Below are 27,872 nucleotides of genomic sequence, written 5' to 3'. Positions count from 1 at the left end.
ACTGGGACAAGGACCAGTCCAGTGGTCCAGTTTAATGGCTGTTGTGAGCTTTAACTGTAGCTCTACTCAGCTGTGCATCATCAATGATAATGATACAATACCTATTTTTTTACATAAATCATGCAAGTTTTAATACCATGTAGATATAATTCTTATTTCCGTCTCCTCCACTTTTCAGAGAGAAAGTAAACCTGGCCCTGACTGTGGCCGATGAAAGGGACGACATCCTGGCTCATGCCTCCTTCTCTGATTATCCCATTGGAGACTTGGTGGATCAGGCTCAATGGGAACCCTTCCTGCACAAACACTTCAACACTGAAACATGCACAGTGTGTATTAACAATCAATTCATTTTTCAAGATACAATATCACACAAATCTTTGATCCCAACTGAACAAACATGATATTATACCAAGACTTTGTTTTTGCGGTTGTATACTGATGTAAATCTTTGATCAGTGAACTAATGGCTACGTCTTCTCTGTGCAGCCCCTGAACACACTTTTCCTCCACCTTTTTGTGGCACAGGCGGGCTTTGCCTCAGCTTGTGCAAAGGAGATAATGAGGTCTGAAAACACTTAACGTTTTAACAGTAACATTCCACACAGTTTGCAACTACAGAATTTTTATAGAATTCTCTACAGTATCTGAAAACTAATCATTTATTCCCAGCGATGCTTTCTTTTCTTTTTTTTTTACAGAACCGTCTTTAATTATTTTGCTGAACTTGAACACGTCTGCCTGATCAGCCCAAACGTTGGTGATTTAGGTGACGAACGACTTCAGCATCCAAATGAAATTCATCATTCCATTCAATCATTATGTTTGAACAGACTCAGTTTCTTGACCTGTGTGTGTGTGTGTGTGTGTGTGTGTGTGTGTGTGTGTGTGTGTGTGTGTGTGTGAAGATCCAGCACTGGATGCGATGTTTGAGCCATTGATATGTCAGACTGACCCTGGGCCTCAGTGCTTGGCATTGATCTGCCACAGAGACGAGCACTGTCCACAACTTTATATCCGTCTCGCCAGGTGAGTTGAGCAGAGTCACGCAGTGTTTGGCCAGGTAAAACATCGGTGACAGGAGTAGGAAATCGTAAATGGATATCTATATAGAATGTATTTTATTGTGTAATACTGAGGCCACAATCCATTAGAAATAGAATAGCACAGGATACCCTTAAAAACACACTCCTTTACCCTGCATTTATTAACTTTATGTCCACTAGGGGGCAGAATAGTCTCACATTCCTCACATCTTTTTAGCTTCCCAGACAGACATTATCATCACCTTAAATATTTGTTTATTGTATGAATCTGCACTTTATTTATTCTCCCTTTTAGCTCACATTTGGTCTCCACCAGCTCCTGAGAAAATATCTTTCTTCATCCAGATATAATTGTTTTACTAACCTGTTGCTAGTTTTGACTGTTAGGTTTCATTTAATTCCATTAATCTTCTTAAGATAGATACATTTTTAACTGAAGCTTACAGCCACTTCATTTAGAGGAAGGGTGAGGTGTGAGTGTGCACTGGAAAAAATCAAAGTCTTACCAAGTATATTTGTCTCATTTCTAGTCAAAATATCTCATTACACTTAATATAAGACACAACTGCGTAACAAGCACTATTTCAGCCAGATATAGGGACTTGTTTGAAGACAATCTGGAATATCTTGTTAAATGAAAAAGTCTTGAAAACAAATTGTTTTGAGTCACATATCATATGAAACAAGCTTTTTTTGACATCTTATTTCAAGAAATCTTGACAAGCCGATTTTCACTAGTTCCATTGGCAGATTTATTTTGCTTATTTCAAGCAAAAACGTCTTTTATTTGCTGTTTTTTTTACTTATTTTTGGAGGGGCATTTTTTCCAGTGTGGTATTTAGTTTATTGTATTAACACGAAGCTACTCCTGTTTTTCTGCGTTGCAGGGTAGAGGATCACGATGACATTTTGCCTATAATTGAGGAGCAGTCCAATCTGTTGTCTCTCACAGACCGGCCGTACCATATAGTAGACGTCATCGAGTCCCAGAATGAGCGCTTTCTCGTTGCTGTTTGTGAGGTGCGTTCCAACTTCTTTCTCACTGATCTGGTGACCATCAGCAGATGTTACAGTGAGAAAGCATTCATTTAATCTCCTTCAGGTGTGTGTTCTCATGTGAGCCGTTTGCCTTGTGTGTCACCGTTCCTGTCTAAAAATGGTGTCATAGCAGCTTGCTGATGATTCTTTGACTGAATTCAGACCCCCCGCTGGGGTTCGCTTCCTCGGGACCTGGGAGACAACAGACCTCCCCTCTCCCGTCAGGCACACTGACATGTGTTCGTGGCGGCATATGGCAGATACGAGCTGATACTTGGCCAAGACATGCTCTCACTGAACATCCTGTGTTTAGACATCTGAAGCATTTTGGGCTTTTTGTCTGATTATTTTGAGCACCCCAGTGAACAATCCATTATTGTTCCGGAGGGTTTGGTTGTTTGATTGCCACAAACTATCATGGAGCAAATCAAATGATTGAATTAAATCCTCAAATTAAAACTCCATGAAGCCCTTTTAGAGGGCTTTGGTTTTATAAAGCGTCTCTAGAATTTTTTTTATCAGCTGTTCTTTGTAAAGCAGACTTCAAAATGTGCCAAATTTAGTGTAAACTCGTGATTTCTGCAGTTCACTTTGCAGAGATCATCTACAAAATGCAGCTTAGACACTTTATTCTCCAGACTGACTGCTGAGACAGGTTAAGTCTCTGTAGATAATGAGCACTAAGCTTTCTCTGTGGTTTTGTTTTTGTTTTATCTGCTTCAAATCTAGGCTAAAAACCTACTTATTTAGGATTGCTTTTAATACCCAGTAGTATGATGACACTTTTATCTTATTCGATTTTGTTGTATTTTATTGCTTTCACTGTTCTTTTATTGTTTTTATTTGTTTTTACATCTTCTTCTCTTTATTTATTACCTGCTGTAAAGCACTTTGGTACACCGGAAGGATTGTCTGTAAAGGGCTGTAGAAATAAAGCACATTTACTTTTACATCCGCTGATTAAGCCAGTTTTTTTCTCTCCACAGGATGACGGAGTTATCGTTGGCTTCATCACTGCTACTGCTCGGGTGGATTTGAAGAAGCTTTGTAGTAACTATGATGTCAGTGACTTTGAGGGTTTGAACGTCGAGCAGCAACAGAAGCACGAAGAACCTGCAGCTCAGCTTGAGCAAAGCAGAGATGAAGATGAGCAGAGACAAACTCAAAGGTCCAGGGCACCAGAGGTAACTGAAGTTACACCTCGTTTCAGATTACTTTTTAATTCACTTTATCACAGAGGAGGCACTTCACTTCCCCTCTAAAGTGGCTCAGGCTGTGTTCCGTGGATGGGTGCTTGTGCATTTCACGAATTATTAGAATAAAGTCAAATCAAAGAACTGCTAAAATAAATCAAATCAAATCAAAATCAAATCAAATTTATTTGTAGCACATTTCATGTACAAACAGTTCAAAGTGCTTTCCATAAAATAAAAGCATTGCAGCAGGGAGTGGAAGAAGCATTAAAAATACATAAAAGAATATAAAGAGAAACAAATAAAATCATTTAAATGAATTTAAAAACAGGCAACAGTCTAGATAAGTTAAAAGATATTTCATGCATAGACACATGAGAACAGAAATGTCTTTAACCTGGATTTAAAAATGTCTCCATCTGGTGAAAGTTTAATCTCCACTGGCAGTTTGTTCCACTTGTTTGCAGCATAACAGCTAAATGCTGCTTCTCCATGTTTAGTCTGGACTCTGGACTGGACCAGCTGACCTGAGTCCTTGGATCTCAGAGCTCTGCTGGCTTTATATTCTCTGAAAATAGTGCGATTTACTACTGTGAGAACTTCAAAGACACGTTCTCTCGACAATGACACAAACAAGCCTGCACAGGGTCCCGAATCCCCCATAATGCAGTGCAACCACAGTCTGCATGCATGCTGTAAAAATGTCAAACAGGGCACAGTTTTTTGTGGAGATAACCAGAGGAGAAAAGGCTGGGAACCACTGGGCTTGTACAGTATGTAATGTTGTCTCCAGCAGTTATGGAGATATTCCCCCAGCAGGATCCTTACAGGTGAGACATGTTTTGTACAAATAAATGCTTTTTGTTGATTATCTGGCTCTGTTTGTTGTCTCTGTCACTCTCATGTCAGCAGGAGAAGACACAGCTAACTGGAGCATTATCACAGAAAACCAACGCTTTCTGTATTAATTATCTATTCATGGACAAGAAGTATGAAACAAGGTGAGATATCTAAAATTAAGGCAAAAACAGTGATTTTTCATGCAGGGGTCAATTTTTAGATTTTGGGTCAGTCTAATCCTTCAATATGTGTTCTGCTATAAAGAAAATGTTGAAAACATAAATTAAAATGTTTATTTCATCACATTTTGTTTACTCGCAGCAGTATGTTTTGTCCAAATTTACCAAAAATGAATTCCCCCTATTTAAATCTTTAAATGTCTTTTTCTCAAAATCATTTTTTTGTATTTTCCCAGTATCAATATCTCAGACTATGGAGCACCTACTAACACCAAACTTTCCAGTTATACACTTAGCAGTATTCTGAAGATATTTACAGAAGGATTTCTTGATAAATCATTCCTGGACTGATTTATGTGACATTATAATAAAAAAATATGGCAAAAATTGATGTTTTTTAGGCTATGGGCAGTATATTTTGATTTCCTAGGAAATTAAAGCAGATATCCTGAAATCCCTCTGTAATTTTCTTTTCATTTTGTGTGTAAACAAAATGAAAAAAGAATTTTGCACCTGGCTTTATCCTATGTTCAGATCTATCTTCCGGAAATAAATGCAAATTTGCGCAAATTTAATGAGATAATGCCTAATTTGCATAATTAAACATACACATTTCTAAAACTTGTAACACATTTTTTATTCATACTTGTATAAGTAATCAACTCAGGAAGTTTCATGGTGATATCTATTATTTTAAAATATTACCCTATTCACCTGTAGTGTTATGACGCTGGTTCACATTATATCCATTTAAAGGTTAATCCTGTTATTTTCAGGTCTACTAAAATCCTAAATGTCTGACTTCTTTTCTCTGATTTAGAGAATTTAGTTTCCTCTGTCACTAAGGGAATAGTGGGATTGGCCCCGGGTATCACCTGCCCAGCACTTAAAAAGCTGTCCTGACTCTCCTTGTCAGGTGGTTTTCTAACTATTCGCACTTGACCAAAGCATCTGACACGCTGGCTAAGCTAAAAAATAGCTTACAGGTCACAACTACCCACACAACGGGTGGGACAGAGGATCCGATCCCAAGTGGATCGAGCTTTTTCCTGGAAGATACACTGAGGATGCACCACATTTAGAAACATCTAAAGGTGCAACACTGTTAAAGGCGTGGTAATCCTTATTTTTCCGTGTGGTAATTTTCGGATATGGACATTTGAAGTGCTCCGTATTTTCAATTAAAATATTTCTCTCACTTTGGTGAATCTGTGGGCACCGGCTTGGCAGGGCCTGTGGCAGCCATCCAGAGCTGCATCAGTCATATGCTGCGTTAAAGCAGAGAGTGACTGTTAGTTGGCTCCCGCTGAGTTCCTCTCACCAGCGACTCACCTCCCAGCTGTTACCGAATATGGAGTGGAGTCGCCCCCTGCAGAGTGTGAGCATGTTATTAATGAGAGCCGTGCTTAAAGTGACAGAAAGTTGAAGGCGACAAGTTGAGCTGAAAACAGCGGGCAGATTGGCTGGCCCGTTGTTCCTCTACAGTTTGTCACAGAGATGATTTTTCACTAGTTGTTTTACTTGTTTTGTTCTCTTACAGATCAGTGGAATTCATCCCATATATGTTCCAGTATTTCTCTGTGAGTATCGAGTTGGCGTGTTGTGTTTTTAATGTTGGCTGACTGTAAATAAAGAAGTTTTTTATTGTTTGTATTTAAGAAGAAAAAAAAGGATTTCTTCATCACATCAGGAGGGAAATCCAGTTTATTTCTCTGTTTTCTTAACATGTACATGTACACTAACCTGACTTAATTCAAAGTACTGTGCAAAGACTTTAGGGAATTCAGAGGATCTCTTTTATTTTGTATTTTTTGGCTCATAGCTAAAACCAAAAGTTTTCATGAGGCCGTTTTTAGTCATGATGCTCCAAACTTCCCTGAACCAGCCTTCCAGATGACGTATGAAGAACATTAACTAAAAACACATTTACTTTTCTTTAGTATTTTGATTATAGCGTTTTTTATTCTTTCTACTTGTATTAATATTGCTTAGATTAGAATGAGTTATTTTCAGAATATTTAACTCTTTTTTATTTGATTAACTTATTTTTTTATCTTCTTCTGCTTGCTTTAATCTAAATTGATGGTAAATTATCTTGAATTCACATTTGTTTTGTTGGAGGAGGAGATGTAAAACACAATATTTGTTCAGTCAAACAAACAAAACCCAAAGATCCAGACAGCGTAAGAAAGAATATCTTTAGCTAGAAAAGAAGACGGAGGCCTACGATAGATTGTCTGGCTTCCTCAAAGGTCTGATCTTTGCGTTATAGAGTCAGTTTGGGGCTTCTCGAAGATACTCAAGATATCGTTACAAATCCACAGAAAAACTCAGTACAAATAATACATTTTATGTATTTTTAATGCTTCTTCCACTCCCTGCGACAATGCTTTTATTTTATGTAAAGCACTTTGAATTGTTTTGTACATGAAATGTGCTACAAATAAATTTGATTTGATTTACACTGGAAAAAATCTAAGTCTTACCAAGTAATTTCTAGTCAAAATATCTCATTACACTTAATATAAGACACAACTGCCAAACAAGTGCTATTTCAGCCAGATATAGGGACTTGTTTGAAGATAATACATCTGGAATATCTTGTTAAATGAAAAAGTCTTGAAAACAAATTGTTTTGAGTCGCATATCACATGAAACAAGCTTTTTTTTTTTTACATTTGAAGAGGTTTTTAAGTTGATTTCAAGATCACTTTTAACTCAAAAGTCCTAAATATCACATTTTATTTCAAGAAATCTTGACAAGCCGATTTTCACTAGTTCCATTGGCAGATTTTTTTTTGCTTATTTCAAGCAAAAACGTCTTGTATTTGTTGGTTTTTTAACTTATTTTTGGAGGGGCTTTTTTTCCAGTGCACAATATAAATGTAGAAGGATTAATCCCCTTTTTTGTAGGTTTGTTTTTGTTTGCCGGTTGCTGTTAAAGCCAATAGATAAAACTTGAAACTTGTAACTTTTTTAGGATGAGTATCCAGTTTTGTGCTGTCATGCGTCGTCTTTGTGTCTCTCAGGACCGCAAGTACTGCATCATCACTCTTCCCACCGCGCAGCCGGAGTTTCCCCTGTTGCAGAACTTTGCCCACGTTCGGTCGGGCCCCACCAGCTCACTGCTCCATGAGGTGTACATCTTTGACATGACGGGACTCAGGTGGGGGCAACCTGATCAAAAACAACGTCAAATAAGCCACCTCTCATACAGTTATTTAAAAAAGTGCAGAAACAGAGTCTCATATTAGCTTAAAGTACAGATAATAAACTGCAGGGTCATGTATTTACAGCGATTATGCTGATGACTCAGTCAAGACACGTAGATACAGCATTTACATTTATCCTGACACACACAGGTAGCATCTTTGTGGATCAGTGCTCTTTCTCCCTTGCAGGAATTTGGAGGTGAGGCCAGCTGGGGCTGCGGACCGGCCTGCTGTCTGTGAGCTGCTGAAGGATCTGAACCTGAACGAGTCCCTCCTGCAGGACCTGGACTCCTTCTGCAACATACGCAGTGATCCGGTCAGTAATACTGACTCAGTATGCACTAATGTTAACACAGATAGACTTGACGGTGGGTTAAATCTCAGTAGTTGTCAATTAAATCCGAATGCATTTGGTTTACCAAGTAATGAGCTCTTAACTGTTTTAAATACAACAGAATTCTTGCAAATTATGCTCACTTACAAAGTCCTTGTAGGACTCAGCTGGACTTGGTTTGCATGTTTTAATGCTTCAATATACATTTCCATCGCATTCAGTTACCCTTTGGGGCAAATAAGCTATTTTCCTTTCTTTTAATTTCATTTCTAACCCTTGGTAGAGCAGCAGACAACAATTTTCTTCGACGTATGCACATTAGTCCCTTTGAGTCCCTTTGAGTACATCATGTTCAGTACAGATTGAGCCGACCTCCAAGTTATTCCCCATCAACCACTTTCTTTGCTTTAAACGGCTGCTGCAAAGAGAGATAAGACCAGAGCTCCTCTTTCTCCGGCTTTCCAAAGATAATAAGCTCTTTGGAGGTGTGTTTCACCACTATCGGACCTTTATGTTCAATGCAGCTGCTTATTCTTTGTGATGTGCCGGACCAGGTGCTCGTCAGGCTTTGTGCAAATATGTTTCATGGTGATGTCATTAACTCGAGTGGAAAAAGGCAGCAGGACAAACAAGGCCTGTCGTGCAATTTAAGAGCGGTGGGAGAGAAAAACTGACATCGGTATGGACTTTGCAGACACAAGATAACATATTAAAGGGACAGTTCGCCTCTTTGGACATGAAGCTGTGTAACATCCCATATCAGCAGCATCATTTCTGAACATCTTCTTACCCCCTGCTGCGTCCTGTGAGCAGAGTTCCAGCCTCGTTTTGGTGTTGATGAAGGTAGTCCGGCTAGTTGGCTGGGGTTTAAAAAATAAAGCGTTTTGCTTCTCAGAACAATATGCGTTCAACAGAGTAATACATTTGCATCACAAAATGGTTCTCCAGGAAAAAGTCAGACCTCACAATCGCTTGGCCCTATTTTCTCTCCCTTCGTATCACTGCCTGCTGCCGCCTGCCGACAGCCGCACCTGTTACGCTGTTTGCTGCTCAGAAGCAGGGGACTGCTCGCTCTGCACAGCAGGTAAACAAAAGAAAAGGAAACCAAAGGAAAGGAAATGAAAGGAAAGGAAAGGAAAGGAAAGTAAAGGAAAGGAAAGGAAAGGAAACAAAAGGAAAGGAAAGTAAAGGAAAGGAAAGGAAAGGACAGGAAACCAAAGGAAAGGAAATGAAAGGAAAGGAAAGGAAAGGAAAGGAAACAAAAGGAAAGGAAATGAAAGGAAAGGAAAGGAAAGGAAAGGAAAGGAAACAAAAGGAAAGGAAATGAAAGGAAAGGAAAGGAAAGGAAACCAAAGGAAAGGAAATGAAAGGAAAGGAAAGGAAAGGAAAGGAAAGGAAAGGAAAGGAAACAAAAGGAAAGGAAAGGAAAGGAAAGGAAACCAAAGGAAAGGAAATGAAAGGAAAGGAAAGGAAAGGAAACAAAAGGAAAGGAAATGAAAGGAAAGGAAAGAGAAGGAAAGGAAACAAAAGGAAAGGAAATGAAATGAAAGGAAAGGAAAGAAAAGGAAAGGAAAGAAAAGGAAAGGAAATGAAAGTAAAGGAAAGGAAAGGAAACTAAAGGAAAGGAAAGAGAAGGAAAGGAAACAAAAGGAAAGGAAATTAAACGAAACGAAAGGAAAGGAAAGGAAAGAGAAGGAAACAAAAGGAAAGGAAATTAAACTAAACGAAAGGAAAGGAAACAAAAGAAAAGGAAAGGAAAGCAAAGGAAAATGAAGAAAGAGAAGGAAAGGAAAGAAAATTAAACAAAAGGAAACAAAAGGAAAGGAAAGGAAAGGAAAGGAAAGGAAAGAGAAGGAAAGGAAACAAAAGGAAAGGAAATGAAAGGAAAGGAAAGGAAAGAGAAGGAAACAAAAGGAAAGGAAATGAAACTAAATGAAAGGAAAGGAAACAAAAGGAAAGGAAAGGAAAGCAAAGGAAAATGAAGAAAGAGAAGGAAAGGAAAGGAAATGAAACAAAGGGAAACAAAAGGAAAGGAAATGAAACAAAAGGAAAGGAAAGGAAAGAGAAGGAAAGGAAACAAAAGGAAAGGAAATGAAAGGAAAGGAAAGGAAATGAAACAAAAGGAAACAAAAGGAAAGGAAATGAAACGAAAGGAAAGGAAAGGAAAGAGAAGGAAAGGAAACAAAAGGAAAGGAAATGAAAGGAAAGGAAAGGAAAGGAAACTAAAGGAAAGGAAAGAGAAGGAAAGGAAACAAAAGGAAAGGAAATGAAACGAAAGGAAAGGAAAGGAAAGAGAAGGAAACAAAAGGAAAGGAAATGAAACTAAATGAAAGGAAAGGAAACAAAAGAAAAGGAAAGGAAAGCAAAGGAAAATGAAGAAAGAGAAGGAAAGGAAAGGAAATGAAACAAAGGGAAACAAAAGGAAAGGAAATGAAACAAAAGGAAAGGAAAGAGAAGGAAAGGAAACAAAAGGAAAGGAAATGAAAGGAAAGGAAAGGAAACTAAAGGAAAGGAAGGAGAAGGAAAGGAAACAAAAGGAAAGGAAATGAAACGAAAGAAAAGGAAAGAGAAGGAAACAAAAGGAAAGGAAATGAAACTAAATGAAAGGAAAGGAAAGCAAAGGAAAATGAAGAAAGAGAAGGAAACAAAAGGAAAGGCCGCGCTTGTTACAGTGTTTGCTGCTCGGTCTGCACAGTGATAGTGATACGAAGGTAGAGAAAATAGGGCCAAGCGATTGTGAGGTCTGACTTTTTCCTGGAGAACCATTTTGTGATGCAAATGTATTACTCTGTTGAACGCATATTGTTCTGAGAAGCAAAACGCTTTATTTTTTAAACCCCAGCCAACTAGCCGGACTACCTTCATCAACACCAAAACGAGGCTGGAACTCTGCTCACAGGACGCAGCAGGGGGTAAGAAGATGTTCAGAAATGATGCTGCTGATATGGGATGTCATACAGCTTCATGTCAGAAGAGGGAAACTATCCCTTTAAAGAAAAAGAGAGGCACAAAAATGGTGATATGTTTTCTCTAAGACCTGAAACCATATAACTGAAACAGTGTAAACAGTGCTTACTTTTTGATGTGTGATCCATATTCTCCTAAAAACATGTTACAAGGACATAAATAAAGATGCTAACAGTGCATTATTATGAAGTAAGAAATGTGTCCAGTATTGATTAGAAATGTCTAATGATATTATTTCTTATATTGTTACTATTTCTCGTCTAAATTAAAATTCTATGTCTTCTCGTTGTTCTCTTTTTGCTGATTTAGCTGCAGCTGCTAAAATAAGTGTAGAGTCAAAATATGACGTTGAATATAAGTAGTAATATTCAACAAAAAAATGTTGTGTTTGCAACACCTTTAGCTCTGTTTGACTTTAAATACAAGATTCAGATTGTTTCGGGGCATTCGGTCTAAGTGGATCAGCCTGAGGATTGTCTTGGCGTAATGAGGAACGGTGCGTGTGCCAGGGAACAGATTGGTGAGAATTCAGTTGAACGGATTTACCTCTCTGACTGACACCCCAGCTGTCACCGCCGCAGCTCCAAAACCGATAATTACTTCTCAAATGAGGATGCAGCCACTTCATGTGTATTCATGGGCTCTGCATTCAGCGGGAGCAGGAAAAGCGCACGTTTAGTTTGGTGCACACGTGTAAAATCTGTGTGTTTTCCTCAGAATGGCGTGCCGCTGCAGGCCTTCGTCGCTCAGGTGGACGGTCGAGTAGTGGGCGCAGTTATCATCCGAGAGGAGCAGGTAAATGTGGGGAATCGATAAAACATCACATCACAATCTGTCACATTGTGATGGACTTCTTTAACATTTACACTTAAATCCCAGTTTACCAGCCACTGCACTGGAAAAAAATCAAGAAATTAAAGTATATTTGTCTCATTTCTAGTCAAAATATCTCATTACACTTAATATAAGACACAACTGCCTAACAAGTACCATTTCAGCCAGATATAGGGACTTGTTTGAAGACAATACATCTGGAATATTAAATGAAAAAGTCTTGAAAACAAATTGTTTTGAGTCGGATTTCATACGAAACAAGCTTTTTTTGACATTTGAAGAGGTTTTTAAGCTAATTTCAAGATCACTTTTAACTCAAAAGTCCTAAATATCACATCTTATTTCAAGAAATCTTGACAAGCCGATTTTCACTAGTTCCGTTGGCAGATTTTTTTGCTTATTTCAAGCAAAAACGTCTTTATTTGTTGTTTTTTTACTTATTTTTGGAGGGGCATTTTTTTCCAGTGTGGTGACAGTCCCATGAAGAGCTGGTCAGAGATGCCACTCAGTTGCATTAAAGGGAATAACACATCTTTGGTCTCTACTGCAACAGTTTTACAGCTCTGAATTAAAGGAGTTATTTAAAGATATGATATGAACACGTTGTAAATTGACAGGAAGACATTTTCACCAAATCTGATAACACAGATGGAAAAAGAAACACAAACTCAGATAATAATCACATGCAGAATACTGTTAAAAATAGCTATGATGTGTATGAAAAGCCTGCCTCTATGTTTTTGTATGTTTTGTGTCAGTATTTCCTTTTCTGCTTGTGTTTTCACAGTTTTCTCCCACACAATGACATATAAAACATAATTTAGTTTTATTGTATTTCACTAAACATGGGTCAAAATGCCCTTTTGTGTTTTTTTTCTTTCCAACTGAGTGAAATTACCCAAAAATACCTGAGAAACAAAAGGGGACGGTCGTACATTATAAACTGAATGTTTTCACTCACAGTCTCATGTGCCTTGTCTGCTAGAAAAAGGAAAATACAATTAGAATTATGTATTTTTTTATGAAATTACACAACCTGATTACACAGAATTCATGAGAAAATAGAAAAATCCAACCCTTTGTTTTTGGGAATTTTCCTCTGTCACGTGGAACTGATGTGAATCTGTCGTTGTCAGGACATCGAGTATCTTCGTGCCCACTACAACATCGAGAACTTCATCTATTTCAGCCACCATCGCTACGAGGAGCACGCTCACATACGCCACTTCGTCCTCAGACCCTCCTTCCAGTGCTTCACCAGGCACGTGTTTAAGGAGGTCCTGCGGCTCGCCCACAAGTCCTGCCTGTACTACAAGCTCTACCCCCCCCATCACAGGCGAGAGGTGAGCGCACAGGGACCCTCGGCTGCTCAGATACGCCTCGTTGTTGTTACAATGAGTGAGCGGAACGGATTTCTGTTTCTGTTATGTGTGCAAAGCAAAGTCCAGTCTAACCTAAAGAGAGACAGTTTTGTTCCAACGTGTTGCAGCTCGTTTTTTGTGCCTCTGTGTGAGTGTTTTTCCTCTTTTTGTGGTCATTTTGTGCTTCTGTGTGAGTGTTTTTCCTCTTTTTGTGGTTATTTTGTGCTTCTGTGTGAGTGTTTTTCCTCTTTTTGTGGTCATTTTGTGCTTCTGTGTGAGTGTTTTTCCTCTTTTTGTGGTCATTTTGTGCTTCTGTGTGAGTGTTTTTCCTCTTTTTGTGGTCATTTTGTGCCTCTGTGTGAGTGTTTTTCCTCTTTTTGTGGTCATTTTGTGCTTCTGTGTGAGTGTTTTTCCTCTTTTTGTGGTCATTTTGTGCTTCTGTGTGAGTGTTTTTCCTCTTTTTGTGCTTCTGTGTGAGTGTTTTTTCCTCTTTTTGTAGTTATTTTGTGCTTCTGTGTGAGTGTTTTTCCTCTTTTTGTGGTCATTTTGTGCTTCTGTGCGAGTGTTTTTCCTCTTTTTGTGGTTATTTTGTGCTTCTGTGTGAGTGTTTTTCCTCTTTTTGTGGTTATTTTGTGCTTCTGTGTGAGTGTTTTTCCTCTTTTTGTGGTCATTTTGTGCTTCTGTGCGAGTGTTTTTCCTCTTTTTGTGGTCATTTTGTGCTTCTGTGTGAGTGTTTTTCCTCTTTTTGTGGTTATTTTGTGCTTCTGTGTGAGTGTTTTTCCTCTTTTTGTGCTTCTGTGTGAGTGTTTTTCCTCTTTTTGTAGTTATTTTGTGCTTCTGTGTGAGTGTTTTTCCTCTTTTTGTGGTCATTTTGTGCTTCTGTGTGAGTGTTTTTCCTCTTTTTGTGGTCATTTTGTGCCTCTGTGCGAGTGTTTTTCCTCTTTTTGTGGTCATTTTGTGCTTCTGTGTGAGTGTTTTTCCTCTTTTTGTGGTTATTTTGTGCTTCTGTGTGAGTGTTTTTCCTCTTTTTGTGGTCATTTTGTGCTTCTGTGCGAGTGTTTTTCCTCTTTTTGTGGTCATTTTGTGCTTCTGTGTGAGTGTTTTTCCTCTTTTTGTGGTTATTTTGTGTTTCTGTGTGAGTGTTTTTCCTCTTTTTGTGGTCATTTTGTGCTTCTGTGTGAGTGTTTTTCCTCTTTTTGTGGTTATTTTGTGCTTCTGTGTGAGTGTTTTTCCTTTTTGTGGTCATTTTGTGCTTCTGTGTGAGTGTTTTTCCTCTTTTTGTGGTTATTTTCTGCTTCTGTGTGAGTGTTTTTCCTCTTTTTGTGGTTATTTTGTGCCTCTGTGCGAGTGTTTTTCCTCTTTTTGTGGTTATTTTCTGCTTCTGTGTGAGTGTTTTTCCTCTTTTTGTGGTTATTTTCTGCTTCTGTGTGAGTGTTTTTCCTCTTTTTGTGGTTATTTTGTGCTTCTGTGTGAGTGTTTTTCCTCTTTTTGTGGTTATTTTGTGCCTCTGTGTGAGTGTTTTTCCTCTTTTTGTGGTTATTTTGTGCTTCTGTGTGAGTGTTTTTCCTCTTTTTGTGGTTATTTTGTGCCTCTGTGTGAGTGTTTTTCCTCTTTTTGTGGTTATTTTGTGCTTCTGTGTGAGTGTTTTGTTTTTCTGTTTCTGTTATTTTGTGCAAAGCAAACCGGTGTCCGGTCTAACCTAAAGAGAGACAGTTTTGTTCCAACGTGTTGCAGCTTTCAGCAGTTTTCTACAGAGCTCAACACTCGGCAGGCGGCGGTCCTGAGGGTCGGGGCAGCAGGTGTCGGCGGTGCTGCCAGCTCTCCACAGCATAAGACAACATTTCCTCAACGTGTAGAGGCCTCCACTTCCTCTGTTAATTACCTTCCACAAACAAGCACCAGATTGGGAGATGATGATGTGCAAATAGAATAATGGCAGAATATATCCAGAGAATTACCTCGGTGTTGTTTTCTACCTCCTAACAGGGCCCCATAATCACTGCATTACCCCTGACCCTCCAAACAAAAGCTGTTTAATCTCAGAGAGGACTCCCTGCCTCTGAGCTCACTAACACTGTGCCCTCTTCTTCTGCACTCAGAGTTCCTGCGTGCACTCTCTGAATTTCGTCCTGAAGTGCGCGGTCCCCGTCCGCCCTCGACGGCAGATCATCTACCCGCTGGAGGAGCTTGGCATCAACGCTCCATCCAGGCGTCTCACAGAGGACCAGGTGGGCACAGCAGCAGCTGGATGAAGCTGCCTGCCAGGGAATGCAGATTAGCTGAGGGCATAGCGGGAGGAACACAGCAGGGTGTGTGTGTGGCCAGTAGAAGGCGCTGTTTCAAAAGGAAAAGGACACAAAGGTGTGGAAAAAAAGCCTCAGATATTTACAGGTGATAAAAGACAACGTATCATGGAATGAACATGAAAACAAAACAGCATTTTAACGTGTTTCTCTCTGCTTCTCAAGGCTTGATTTCACATGGTTTTGTTAAAAAATAGAAGATTTTATTGCGAAAAAAAGAGAAGAATAGCATCAAACCAGTAATTTATATACAATCAAGCCTGTAAAACAGCACACAGTTCCCTTTGAAACACTCGGCTGGTACTGTAGGTTATTCCTTTACCTAATCCAGACTGGCTCCGTAATGTTGAGAGTGGGCAGACAGTCTGATATTCAAGTGGATAAAATAGTTCTTTATGTCTCTGGGATCTTTAAATGTCTTTGATTCATCAAGTGCCTTTGTGACTGTTGTTTGTGGGCAGTATGTAAGAAAAGGTTTTCATTTAAAGACAGATCCAGATATCAGGGAATTCAAAAAATTAAATGCTATCTGTGAAGAGTTAAGCTTAAAATTAATCTTAAGCAGTGGATTTGTTAAAGGTGGGCTTTCACTCCGTCTTTAAGGATGTTTAAAGGTGATTAAGTGTTTGGAACAGCTGGTAATTGTTCAATTAGCTTTTCTAGCTTTTCTGATCTTAATGTGACTCAGATTTATTTCGATGTGCTGTACTTTGAACCGAGGCGTCCCTGTGTACACTCACATGTTCATTTCACTCCATCAGAGCCAGAACACGTCACCCCCTCAACTCGGTTACGTGGCAGTCATGATTTCTAAGCTGCTGTGCAGATAAGAGCTTCTCCTCCAAGCTTTGTCTCAGCCTCCTCCTCCTCCTCCTCCTCCTCCCCATGATGTTGGTCTCAGGATGATTAATCAAATTTAAAGCACCTGTTCCCTCTCTGTCAATACAGGATCATATTACCCAGTGCCAGTGTCATTGTGTGCAGGAAAGGTGAGGAATCTCCAGTGTGATAAGAGCTACTGCACCTGCTCCACCTCGCATGCAGATGAGAGGGGAGCTTTGTTCCTCTGATTACCACATCTGCCTAATTCCTGCAGTATTCAGATTGATGCATCCAGGCATTTAGTTTGCCAGCATGCAAAAACAAATAAAGAGGTTTAGAATATGCAGCAATATCCCAATCTTAAAAAAAAATCACTGTTTGCCTAGCTTTGTGACAACAGCCTCTTGATGGAATGAGGAATCGCTGCTTCCAAGCATTGATCCAATCTAGGTTTACGCTCACAACAGAAAACATTTAACTGTTGTTTTTAAAAGTGAAATATGCTGCTGAATCTATCCTAAATGACCAAGAAGTCCTCCAATCAAACGGCCTTATAGGTCGCTTGTTCACACCCTTCAATTCGAGGCATTCGGTTCAGTTTTATATACCGTATAAAGCAGTCCTGTAAAGTTAGAGATTACGCGTGAATGTTCGACATCAAAGCAGATCTCATTCTTTAACAAGCTGCAAAAGCCTCATGACTGCAGCACTTTCAATAATTTGCATGAAACCCATGTCAGAGACCAACATATTAAGTTTCTTAGATAGCTGACTTTTCTAATGTTTACCGCAGGTTTGAGCCACAATCTTTTTCCCTAAAAAGACCACCTTCATGAAATTCTGTGCCTAGGTTTGCTGAGAGTTTTACTTCCAGAACTCCTGAAGCAGCTTCAGCTCTGTGATGTAATGTAATGTTGACGTCATGTTTCACAGAAGTCATCGTATCTGTGTGGATCCTGAGGTACAACACAGTTTCATGGAAGCCAAACTATCATGAAACATTGTCTAGTTTGTGTCCATGAACACGACTTCGTTCAGTCAGTGTTAAAACTTGTCATCCAGCAGCAGTGACGACTTGTTTTAATTAGGGCTGGGCGAGTTAGCTCGTTATTATCGCGTTAACTTGTTAATTATTTAACGCGGATAAATGTTTTCTAAATAAAAAGCATTAACGCAGGTTTCTTTTTTTATTTAAATGAAAAATATATTTTTTGGGGGGCTTTTGTGCCTTTAATGGATAGGGAAGTTCAGAGAGACTGGAAGCAGGGGGCAGAGAGGGGGGGAACAACATGCAGCACTGTGCTGTCTGATGCAGGACTCAAACCGGGGCCAGCTGCAGCGAGGACTATAGCCTCTGTACGTGGGGCGCCTGCTCAGCCCACTACACCACAAACCACCCCTGTTTTATTATTAATTTTATTATTGTAAAAGTCTGTTGCTCACAGGCTTTTATTTTTTAAAAGTCTGTTGCTCACAGGCTTTTATTTTGTAAAAGTCTGCTGCTCACAGGCTTTTATTTTGTAAAAGTCTGCTGCTGTCTGCTGTGGAACAGGAAAAGAAAGTAATCGGCGGATCCACCAAACATGGAGAAGGGTACGGAACTTTTACTCGGCCATTTTCATTTTAAAGTTCTTCCAGACGGCGGAGTCGACAGAACCAAAGTCATCTGTAAACTCTGCCAAGTTGAATTGTCTTCTCAGCGTAGTAGTTCCAGTCTAAAATATCACTTAAAGGCAAAACACACAACTGATAGCAGCAAGTCATTCAAGGAAACAGACAGTGGAGCGAGGCTTCTACATAAAAACTACAGAAAGATGCTGATGTTAAAAGTGTGTTTGCACAACAAATGTTATGGCACTTTCATTCATATGGCAGCACATTTAAAATAAAGCTAAATGCTAAACGCTATACACTACTTTTGGATTCATTTTTGGATTCTGCGTACAAATGCGATTAATCGTGATTAATCAGGGAAATCATGAGATTAATTAGATTAAGCATTTTAATCGTTGCCCAGCCCTAGTTTTAATAGGAGGAAAACTCTTTGAAATGGAGCAGGTGTCAGAATTTTAGACATAACTGTTTGAGTTTCCCTTTCACTGATTGGTTAGGTTCAGGCATTACACAGAAAACACTTTGGTTTAGGGGTGAAAAACTACTTGGTTAGAGTTTGGAAAACACAGTCCCTGACACAGTCTCTGAAACATATGAGTAGGTTGAACAGAGAAGTTTTACTAGTTGAGTACAGTTATCCCACAGAAATACATAAATAGAATAGTTCAAACTTTTTTTTAAATATTATCATCACGATATGTTGTATTTTGCTCTATATCATTGAGAATAGTCAGTGGCTCTTTTATTTTCCTGCCATTGTCAAACCCTGCGCCAGAACATTTCTGTATGTGCCAGATGTCGAGTTCACAGGTCCTGGTGGAATGATTTGAATATCACACAAAGGTTAATTCTACCCTTGGGTTCTTCCCCCCTCCACCTTGTTTTTTTAGATGCTGTTTTCATCCAACAAGGTGCATTGTAGGCCAATCTGCCTAATTATAGTAAACGCAGGAGACATTAGCTGCCTCAGATCACAGGGAGAGGACCACAGATGAGTGGCGAAATTAGACGTCTGTGTTCAACTAACCCATGTTAGGTCACACATTTGATCCCTGCGTTTCCACCTTGTCTAAATCTGAAGCTGTAGTTGCTGCTGTGATTGATAAACCACAAGAGAGAGAAACCTTGTGACACAACCAAGCCAAACAGCCATGATAAAAGTTACCGTTCGTGTGTTTATGTCAGAGCTTGTTGTTTCCATAATTCAGAGGAAGGCTCACACCACAAAGTGAGAGTGAAAGTTTAAATAAAAGAGCTTTTTAAGCTGTCATGGAATTACTGTTAATCATTTTAAACAAATTAAACACACATACTAAATGCACCTGCGACAAATAAACAAGCAAACCAATACATTTCATACAAAATGGAAGTAAATGGATCATTGTCAACGTGTTCTAAAGTTAGTCCACTTATAAAATGGGAAATTAGGCTTAGATATAATAACACCAGTTTGAAGAAAGAAAAAGTCTTTCTTTCAAGCTTTCTATCTATCCGTGCGAGTGGTGTACTAGTCCTTTAAAGAAGATTTGATTCTACCTGAAGCTTTCCAAAGAACAGCTGATGGTATTTTAGTTTCATTCTCCACAGATGTTCCAGATGTAGGATCTAAAACAAATTGTTTAAATGTTACACATTTTAAAGGATCTTTTTTTTTAAAAATAAAATTTTTAAATTTTTAAATTTTATTTATTTATTTCTATTTTATTATTATTATTATTTTTTTAAATGATCTTGATTGAAAGTCTGCAGATAAAGTGTCTGAAATGGAAAGTACAGACATTTTCTGGATTATCTCATGTTCAGAAGATTAAATCTGTTATTTTTACAGTGTTACAGTGACAAACTGATGCCTGTGAATCTGACCGCTGCCTCTTTCGGGTTCCCTCAGGCGCCGTTTGCTCTCAGCCTCATCAGCAGAAAGTTGACCATGGAGCCAAAGTTCACCATTAACACCAGGATTGTGGTGGTGGGGGCATCAGACACAGGTTTAGCTTTCCTGGAAGAGCTTTGTTTGTGGTGAGTGAATTTAATGTCCCCGTTTTTTAATCGAGCCAGCTAAAACAAAGACAGCTTGACTGTGTTGAACTCGCTTTGCTGTATAACCCTGAAAGAAAACTCCAGTAAATCTGCTTTAAAGTCTTCAGCTAAATAAGAAACAGTCAAACATTTAAAAAAGATCAATCTGTAAACTAATGATGATCTTGTTGGCTTCCTTTAATGATAATGATTTCTACTGGAGGAACTATTGGGTTGGGGTATTTTCCTGGTATTAATCTGTAAGAAAAATAGAATTATCTATGGCTGTGTTCGAAACCGCATACTTCTCCTACTACTCCCACTACTCATACTAACTTTCTGAGTTAGTATGCGAGTTTGAGTAAGTGAGAAGTTCCCGGATGCATACTAGATTCTCTGAAATGTTGGGTATGCATCATGAGGTTACTACTCATACTCAAACTACCCAAGATGCAACGTAATGTGACGTCGCCGATCGTCATTTCCTGTCAAAACAGCAGTTTCAAGCTAGCTACAACGAGGGTAGGTTCACTTCCTGTTTTCAAAACAAAAGCACCAATTGTATTGTAATGGCTTTCCCTGTGATAAAAGGCAACGGGTATTTTATTTTGTGAAAATAACCGGAAGTGCGTTGCTCACTGCGGCTAGCTTTAGTAGCGCCGAATTCGTGGGAACAAAATTGTAAACAGCCGGTATTTTGTCAGGTTTTCAACACGTTGGGGATCTAAACGACTACTTTCTCACCTGAAAATGTTTCAAATGTTGCTAAAGTTTACAGAGTTTTAGAGCTTAAGAGAAATCAGCTTCAGGCCGGTTGATTTCGGCTCGGGCAGGAGCGAAATGCATTGTGGGTAAACGCTCTGCATACTGTCTGATCGATGAGTATGTAGTATGCAGTTTGAAAGTATGTAGTATATAGTATGCAGTTTCGAACACAGCCTTTGTCTTTTATTTAGCGGTAGGAACCATTTGAGGACTAAGACTGATGATAAATGTCTTGAAACTAGCTTTTGACAAAGAGCCCTCTACAACAGAGACCTATGCATTCGCTGATGCTCTATTTAAGTCTAAGCAATTTATCAAGTTTTCATCTGAGTAAATAAAAATAAAATTAGTGTTCTACACCAAAAAGAAGCATCACAGCATCAGAGTTACAGTAAAGATATTGTGCGGCGCAATCTGACTGCCTCTGGATGCATGTATGCAGGAGCTGTGATAGACTTCTGACAGCTGTTATCATGAGAAGCTGTCATGTGATCATCTTTATCGTGGGTCTGAAAAGCCCGAAGGAGAGGTTCCCAACTCATTTTTTAATCACCTTTATTCAAACCTGGGCAAAATGTCACCTGACTCCTGGCCAGACTTTGTGAGATTAGCTGCTATCGCAGGACTATAGATCCAGAGCAGGGTGATAACTGCCAGGCAACCAGGGCTGTTGTTTTGTGTGAGTGAGATCTCCCGGAGTTGGTGAGGCTGGCACGGCGGCGGCGCTGCACGCAGCTGTGTGAGGTCTGGCATTCAGCTGGGCCAGTACCGGCCCCCTTTAATTAGCCACTCCACCGTTTCCCCCCGTCAGGGATCTGCTGCAGCGATCTGTGTTTGCTGTCACTAATGAGTTGACTAATGAGGCAGTTAACGTCCGCCGGAGTAATGGTGAGGCGGCAACACATTCAGAGAGTGAAAGATGGGTGAGTTACGGCCTGCTGGGGCCCCCTTATCAGCCCTGTCCAAATGTCCAACCGCCCCCCTCTCCCCCCTTCCTTGTGCTGCCTGAATCCAGCCCAGTAGCACTCGCACCCCCTCTGACTCCATCGCTGGCTGGTCAGGGTCAGACAGATAAAGAGCTCTGCGGTGGCTCAGGCCTCCGCTTGCTGTGGTCAGGCTGCAGGGTCACCACGGCCGTCTGTCACCAGCTGATAACAAAGCAAATCCAGAGCTGCTGATTCAGCCACGTCCAGACATTAATAATGAGCCTTCATGCCTCAGTGCTCCGGCATAAATCCATCCTACGGCTCAGATTAACAGCAAACTTCGACTGCACTTATTGCCTGACTGTTTGATGTTTACAGGATGCTGGGATTGTTATTTGCATGTTGGCATCACAAATCAAGGATCACACAAACAATGCCACTAAGTTTGGTCACACTTCCTCCTTCCTCTGAAAAGGAAAAGTTTTGACTCCAACAATATATACTATCCATAATTTGTCCATATTGTGACATCAGTCTTTTTTTAAATGAGTGAACTAATAAACTAATAAACTAATATCTGCAAAACTCTAGGCACATCATCACATTAATGGAAAAATCCTGTATATCCATAAGATATATATATATATATATATATATATCCATAAGATATATATATATATATATGTATATATAGATATATATACATATATATCTATATATATATATATCTATATATATATAGATATATATATATATACACATATATATGTATATGTATATACAGCCATAAGGCTTTTTAACAGTGACTGCTGAGTTCTTCTCAAATTGATTGATTGATTCTTTTAAATATATTTAGTCATTTATCATTATTATTATTATTATTATTATTAGTTAGTAGTAGTATTTATTTTATTAGAATTGGTATTATTAGAGTAGAGTAGAGTACCATTTATTAATCCCGAAGGAAAGTAAGGTATCCAGTAGCAAACATATACACAAGGCACTATACACAACATTGCACATATAACAGCCATATAACTTATATATATATAACATATAATTATTGTTGTTAATATACAATCATTGTAAATATTAATAATTTTTTGAGCTACTTGACTAATTTGAATTTCCCCCATTGGGGGATGAATAAAGTATTTTTCTATTCTGTTCTTCTATTCTTCTATCCACAACTCCTATAAGGTAGCCTTTCCACTACGACCGTCAGCTGTATGGTCTGGTAAGGGTAACATAAAACAACAGTCCTCCTGCATGTTCAATCCATTTAGCAGCATTTTGCTGTGTAGTGCTGCAGAAGTGTGCTGCTGGGCATTAATTTCGCAGGAAGCCGAGATAAGAGCGGAACAGGAGGTGATCAGGGTGTCGGTGTGATAAGGCTGGATGCTGCGAGTTATGCGCTCTGTTGTTCAGAAAGCGTAGGAGCTGAAGCCGCTGTTATCAGCTATGTAATGTCCTGCAGGCCACAACAAAAGAGGTCATTTGCATCACAAGAGACGGTTTATACTGTCGACAATAAACGCATGTGAGGTGGGAGGGCTGAGGATGATTTTTCATGGGCGGGAATCAGCAGTGAGATGGAAAAGTTCCACCTGAGAAGATTTCAAATAGATGTCTGTAAATGTTTCTATGACAAGCAGAGCAACGGACCACGAGTCACGCTTTTTTAAATAAAAACACGAGCTTTAATGACTCCCTTTGTGTAACCTTGGGTGAGTTAAACACTTAAACAAATTGAGTACAAAAAGCTTTTGTTTTTGTTTTGTTTAGGCTAATCAGTCTGCTGCTCAGGTAGAGGATGGTAAAGCAACTTTAACTGTTAGGATAAAGAGTCATTTATCCCACTCAAACACATTTAACTATCACCTGAAGGTCACACCATCAGCCTGAGTATGAGAACGCACCTGTGTGGGTACACCACAGGTACGCAGGGCAGTCAAACATTTGACTTGTGGTGGGTTTTCCCCTCATAAAATATGATATATGATATGATATATGTGCCCAAATCAGCAGAATACTTCATGTTTTTAATCATTTATCTTACCAGACATGCCGGAGTCTTTACACAAGGTTATATTCCTTCATTAGCAGCAGAAGCTAAGCTAATTTCCAAAGAGGGGACGTTTAACATGTGTTCTCTTAATTACAAATCTAAGTAGTGCATTATAAAACAAAAAAGTTTAAATAGATATTATCATTTTCCTCTTGACCTTGTCGTCATCAGTCTGATTGCTTTTACATCTCAGGATTAGAAAAGACCTTTCCTGCAGGACCCACGCCGTGTGCGGTAGATGTTCACCGCATTATGTGGAAAAACACTCATGTTATTCAATGTTGTTTGTTCTCTTATAGCCCTCACCTGAGGTTCAACAACCTGGTGCTCATTTCAACACACGGTTACCCTGGCAACTACGACCACGAGGACGTCGGATTTTTGTCTACAAGGTTACTGAATGAAACGACAGCAAATGTGATATTGTTGCATCCAGCATGCCAATAGATACTCAGGTTAAAATCAGTTTCATTAATATAATGTCACAGCAGAGGTCACCTCTGGGAACTTCACACTTATCTAATTTGTGGTAATTTTAGGGGAAATGGAACATCATTCAAATCTCCACAATATGAGTTGGTTAAAAAAGAAATCAAATTTAGTGTGACATAAATAATTAAGGCCCTGTGATGGACTGGGGACCCTGCCTCTCGCCCAATGGCAGCTGTGATAGGCTTCAGCCCCCCCACCACCCTGAATTGGATAAAGTGGGTATAGAAAAAGGATGGATGGATAACTACCAACATCATGAAAGCTAATTTTGGTATGACTTGTTTAGGCCATATTATCTGAATGTGATGACAGATTTTTATTTTCAAACATGTATAAAAAAAGAAAATGTATGTAACTATTTGTACATACAAAAGAAAGAAAAAGAGAAATTTAAAAAAATAAAGAAATCAATCACACAAAGTGCTTATACATAACAAAACACCGCACATTGTTCGATAAAGGAATGGGAAGAACTACAATACTTTTTTAGTTTCCCACCCCTTTTTAACTACTCTTCAGTTTGTAAATATCCTAACTACAATACACCTATATAACTATATGCCATATATACACTTCCTAAATATCTAAATATATATAATCACAAAAATAAACATATACTACACACATATCCTTGTAGATATAAATGTAAATATGAATATATATTATATTTATATGGCGTATGAGTTTAGTCCATTAGGAAAGGAATACTTTTACACTGTTTAAACCTGATTTTTGAGTGACTCGTCGAACATTTAATGGTAAATATCAGCCTAATGGCTCACTGACCAACTTTAGAAGATTTAAAACTTTGCAAAGTAAAACTCCATGGTCAGCGGGAAAGTAAACTTTAAAAAAAAAGTAGCTTAATCTATGTTTCTCTATCTCTGCTTCCTGCAGTTATGCATATAGCAGCGGAGATTTGGCCAGGATCCCCGTCCTTTCTTCTGCCAGTGTACTGACGGGGAAGATGGTCCGCATCAACAGGAACTCAAAGTGCGTTCTGATGTCTGGTGGTCAGAAGGTGCCATACGACCACCTGGTTCTCTGCACAGGCCTGCAGTACCAGGTCAGACATTGAGACGCGTGTCATCCTCTGATCTGTGTTACAGACTGGGCTCTCGAACCCGCACTGCCCAATAGTTCCTTCCCTAATGTGTGTTTTCAGTCGGGTAAAGGAACAAATCCTTTATATCCAAAGATGCTGCAGATATTTAGAATTTAGGAATACTAATATCCACTTTTGGGGTAGAATTTTCTGACAGTAAAAATATATAAGCCTTGTAGAGGTACAATCTATAGTGATGTATTGAATTGCACTTGATTGCACAGATGTCCCTAAGTATTCATATCCAAAGACGTCACACTTCTTGTCCCACTTCCACATTATTTCAGTCGCTGAAATGAACTTCTGTTGACTTTAGCTGTAACTTGAGACTCAAGACTGGGCCGACTGACGCTTCCCACAGCACAATGTTTGCTGTTTTCTTTTTTTTTTTTAAACATATCTTTATTGCTTTTTCAAATTATACACGAAAAGCTTTGTACAGAAGCATGAAAGCGCCTTATATTACTCAGAACATGGTGAACAAGCAAACAAACAACCATACAACAGCAAAAACCCAAACAGTGAAAGAAAAGAACAAAAAAAAAAAACAAAACAGAAAACCTGAAAAAAATCTATTCAAAACAGAGTAATATTAAGTACAGACAAGGAGCAAAACAAAAAGAAACCATACAACGACATTAAAAGCTCAAATTTGTTAATCAATTAAAGGGATAAGCAGATATCCAGGTATTGAGGTGTTACTATGATGTTTAGTTGGTTTCATAACTCAAGTGTGGCTCCCAATGTTTGCTGTTTAACTATCTGATTTATCTGTTCTTTCACAAGTTCGCTTACCTTCATTAAAACAATGAACAGTTGAGAATGTTTGGATAATATTCTATTAAATCTATAATATGAATCAAATGTGATTAGGGATGGGAATTGAGAACCGGTTCTTGTTGAGAACCGGTTCCCAGTGTTTCAATTCCTTGGAATCGTTTGGCGATTTTACAAACGATTCCCTTATCGATTCCAGTGGGCGCGAATGACGTCACAGCGCAACGTTGCGTGGCGAATCCTGCGCAGCCAGAAGCCAACAGTAAACATGGCGCCCAAGCGGTACAGACGCTCGAAAGTTTGGTTACACATCCCTAAAAAAGACGCCAACAGGGCAACTTGCAAAGTGAATATTTCACCAAAGGGAGGAAATACTACCAACATGCAATAACTATGAATGAATGATTAACGTCGGTGAATCTGAACCCAGCGACGTTAGCAACGTTAGCATGTCCTCGGCTAACACTGCAGGTAACTAACTAACAAACACTGCCTATCATGTTAGCAGCATTTGCCTGATTGCAAATGCTGCTGTTAGTAACGGTTAAGGTTAAATGAATGCCTTCTCAGGCATTACATTTAGATGAAATCATGAGAGACAGAGCCTGACTGGCTCAGAGCCAGAGGCTGGTGGTACTACCCCCAGTTCACCTCTACCTCCAGCTTCTCCTTTCACCAGAGCAGGAAGAGTTAAATTACCCAGGCCAGGATAGACCAATGTGGACCTCACCGTTGTTGGGTTTGTGAGGTCATGACTCGTGTTACTTCTAAACTAAACAAAGTTGATGCTAATCGACCGGTTTGTTGTCCTTTTTCTCCAAATGAGAATCGATAAGGGAACCGATAAAGAACCGAACCGTTAAGCAGAATCGAAAATGGAATTGGAATCGTAAAAATCTTATCAATTCCCATCCCTAAATGTGATGCAACTGGTCTGTGTGTCATGTGATGCTGTAGGCGCCCAGTCCCAGTGGTGTGGATGTGAGCCAGCCCATCACAAACAGCCAGCTGCCGCCTCAGTCTACTCGCTGCAGATACCCCGTACCCTCCAACCTCTTCACCATCAACGACCCCCACGACTGCATGGCTGCTCGCCGCTGGCTGTGTGCCAACTTTGTGGAGCTGGAGGGTAAGTGAAAAAACACACACACACACAGAGCACCAAAAATTAATCTGCAGTAGCATGTCATTACTCAGCTAGTCATTGCTGAAGTGCCCCAGTATAATTAGCAGCTAATTAGCTGCAGGAAAATCTTTTATCTCCGTGAATCAGGTTGGCCTCTTCCATCCATTTTCCATTATCATATCACGTTCTGAGAGCCAGGCTTTTCAGGACAGGGAAATGCACAATATCATTAAAAAAAATTATCCGCTCTCTGAAGGAATTGTCCATCAATCTAGAGTGAGGCTTTTATACATACTAACTAGCTGATCTCAGTCATAAAGGAAAACCACTAATAAATGCAAATTGCAACAGCAAACACTCACAGATACCATGTTTATTTCCATATTTCAATGACAACACATCATGCATGTAAATTTTAGCGTTAATAAGAACTTATTTTCTGGGTTTTCCCTGTTTTGAATCGTGAGTCTGTGTACAGATTATGTTGTGCGCTGCACAGATTGAACAGCCTCTTAATGTAAAGTCGTGACGTCATACTATTCATAAATCGAACTGAGCGGATGCTTTCAGTGCAATCTGTTGGTTTCTTTAGCTAGGAAATTGTTTTTGAATGGGCTCTATATGAATTAATTGGATTATTTTATAAATAATTATGATTACAATGAATTGAATTCCAATTGGCTTGAATTGGACTTTATCTTTTAAGTGCCTTGAGATGACATTTGTTGTATTTGGCGCTATATAAATAAAAATGAATTGAATTGAATTCACTGATTCAGCACCATGGACAGAGAACTGCAGCTCCTTTACACTAAAAAAAGAAGAAGCAACAATTCACTATGAAAGTTGATTCC

At 39.2% G+C, this 27,872-nt stretch overlaps 1 protein-coding gene across 2 annotated transcripts in view; it reads left to right on the top strand.

The window, feature by feature from the left end:
- The window catches only part of cfap61 (cilia and flagella associated protein 61), a 47,745-nt gene that overhangs the window by 1,245 nt on the left and 18,628 nt on the right, over positions 1–27,872 (top strand). The window contains exons 3-19 of one of the 2 annotated variants that reach the window (XM_075459590.1): positions 179–329; positions 490–566; positions 702–769; positions 909–1,029; positions 1,934–2,066; positions 3,071–3,268; positions 4,190–4,278; positions 5,837–5,876; positions 7,326–7,462; positions 7,698–7,824; positions 11,527–11,604; positions 12,780–12,986; positions 15,104–15,232; positions 19,632–19,759; positions 23,818–23,910; positions 24,908–25,076; positions 26,850–27,021. In XM_075459590.1, the coding sequence (XP_075315705.1) occupies positions 179–329; positions 490–566; positions 702–769; positions 909–1,029; positions 1,934–2,066; positions 3,071–3,268; positions 4,190–4,278; positions 5,837–5,876; positions 7,326–7,462; positions 7,698–7,824; positions 11,527–11,604; positions 12,780–12,986; positions 15,104–15,232; positions 19,632–19,759; positions 23,818–23,910; positions 24,908–25,076; positions 26,850–27,021 (2,117 nt within the window). Of the gene's footprint in view, positions 1–178; positions 330–489; positions 567–701; positions 770–908; positions 1,030–1,933; positions 2,067–3,070; positions 3,269–4,186; positions 4,279–5,836; positions 5,877–7,325; positions 7,463–7,697; positions 7,825–11,526; positions 11,605–12,779; positions 12,987–15,103; positions 15,233–19,631; positions 19,760–23,817; positions 23,911–24,907; positions 25,077–26,849; positions 27,022–27,872 lie in introns of both variants that reach the window. The other variant, XM_075459589.1, reaches the window with a different exon arrangement.

This window comes from Odontesthes bonariensis, chromosome 24 (genome assembly GCF_027942865.1).
Source record: "Odontesthes bonariensis isolate fOdoBon6 chromosome 24, fOdoBon6.hap1, whole genome shotgun sequence".
Lineage (NCBI taxonomy): Eukaryota > Metazoa > Chordata > Actinopteri > Atheriniformes > Atherinopsidae > Odontesthes > Odontesthes bonariensis.
This window is presented reverse-complemented; position numbering and strand designations above follow the sequence as displayed.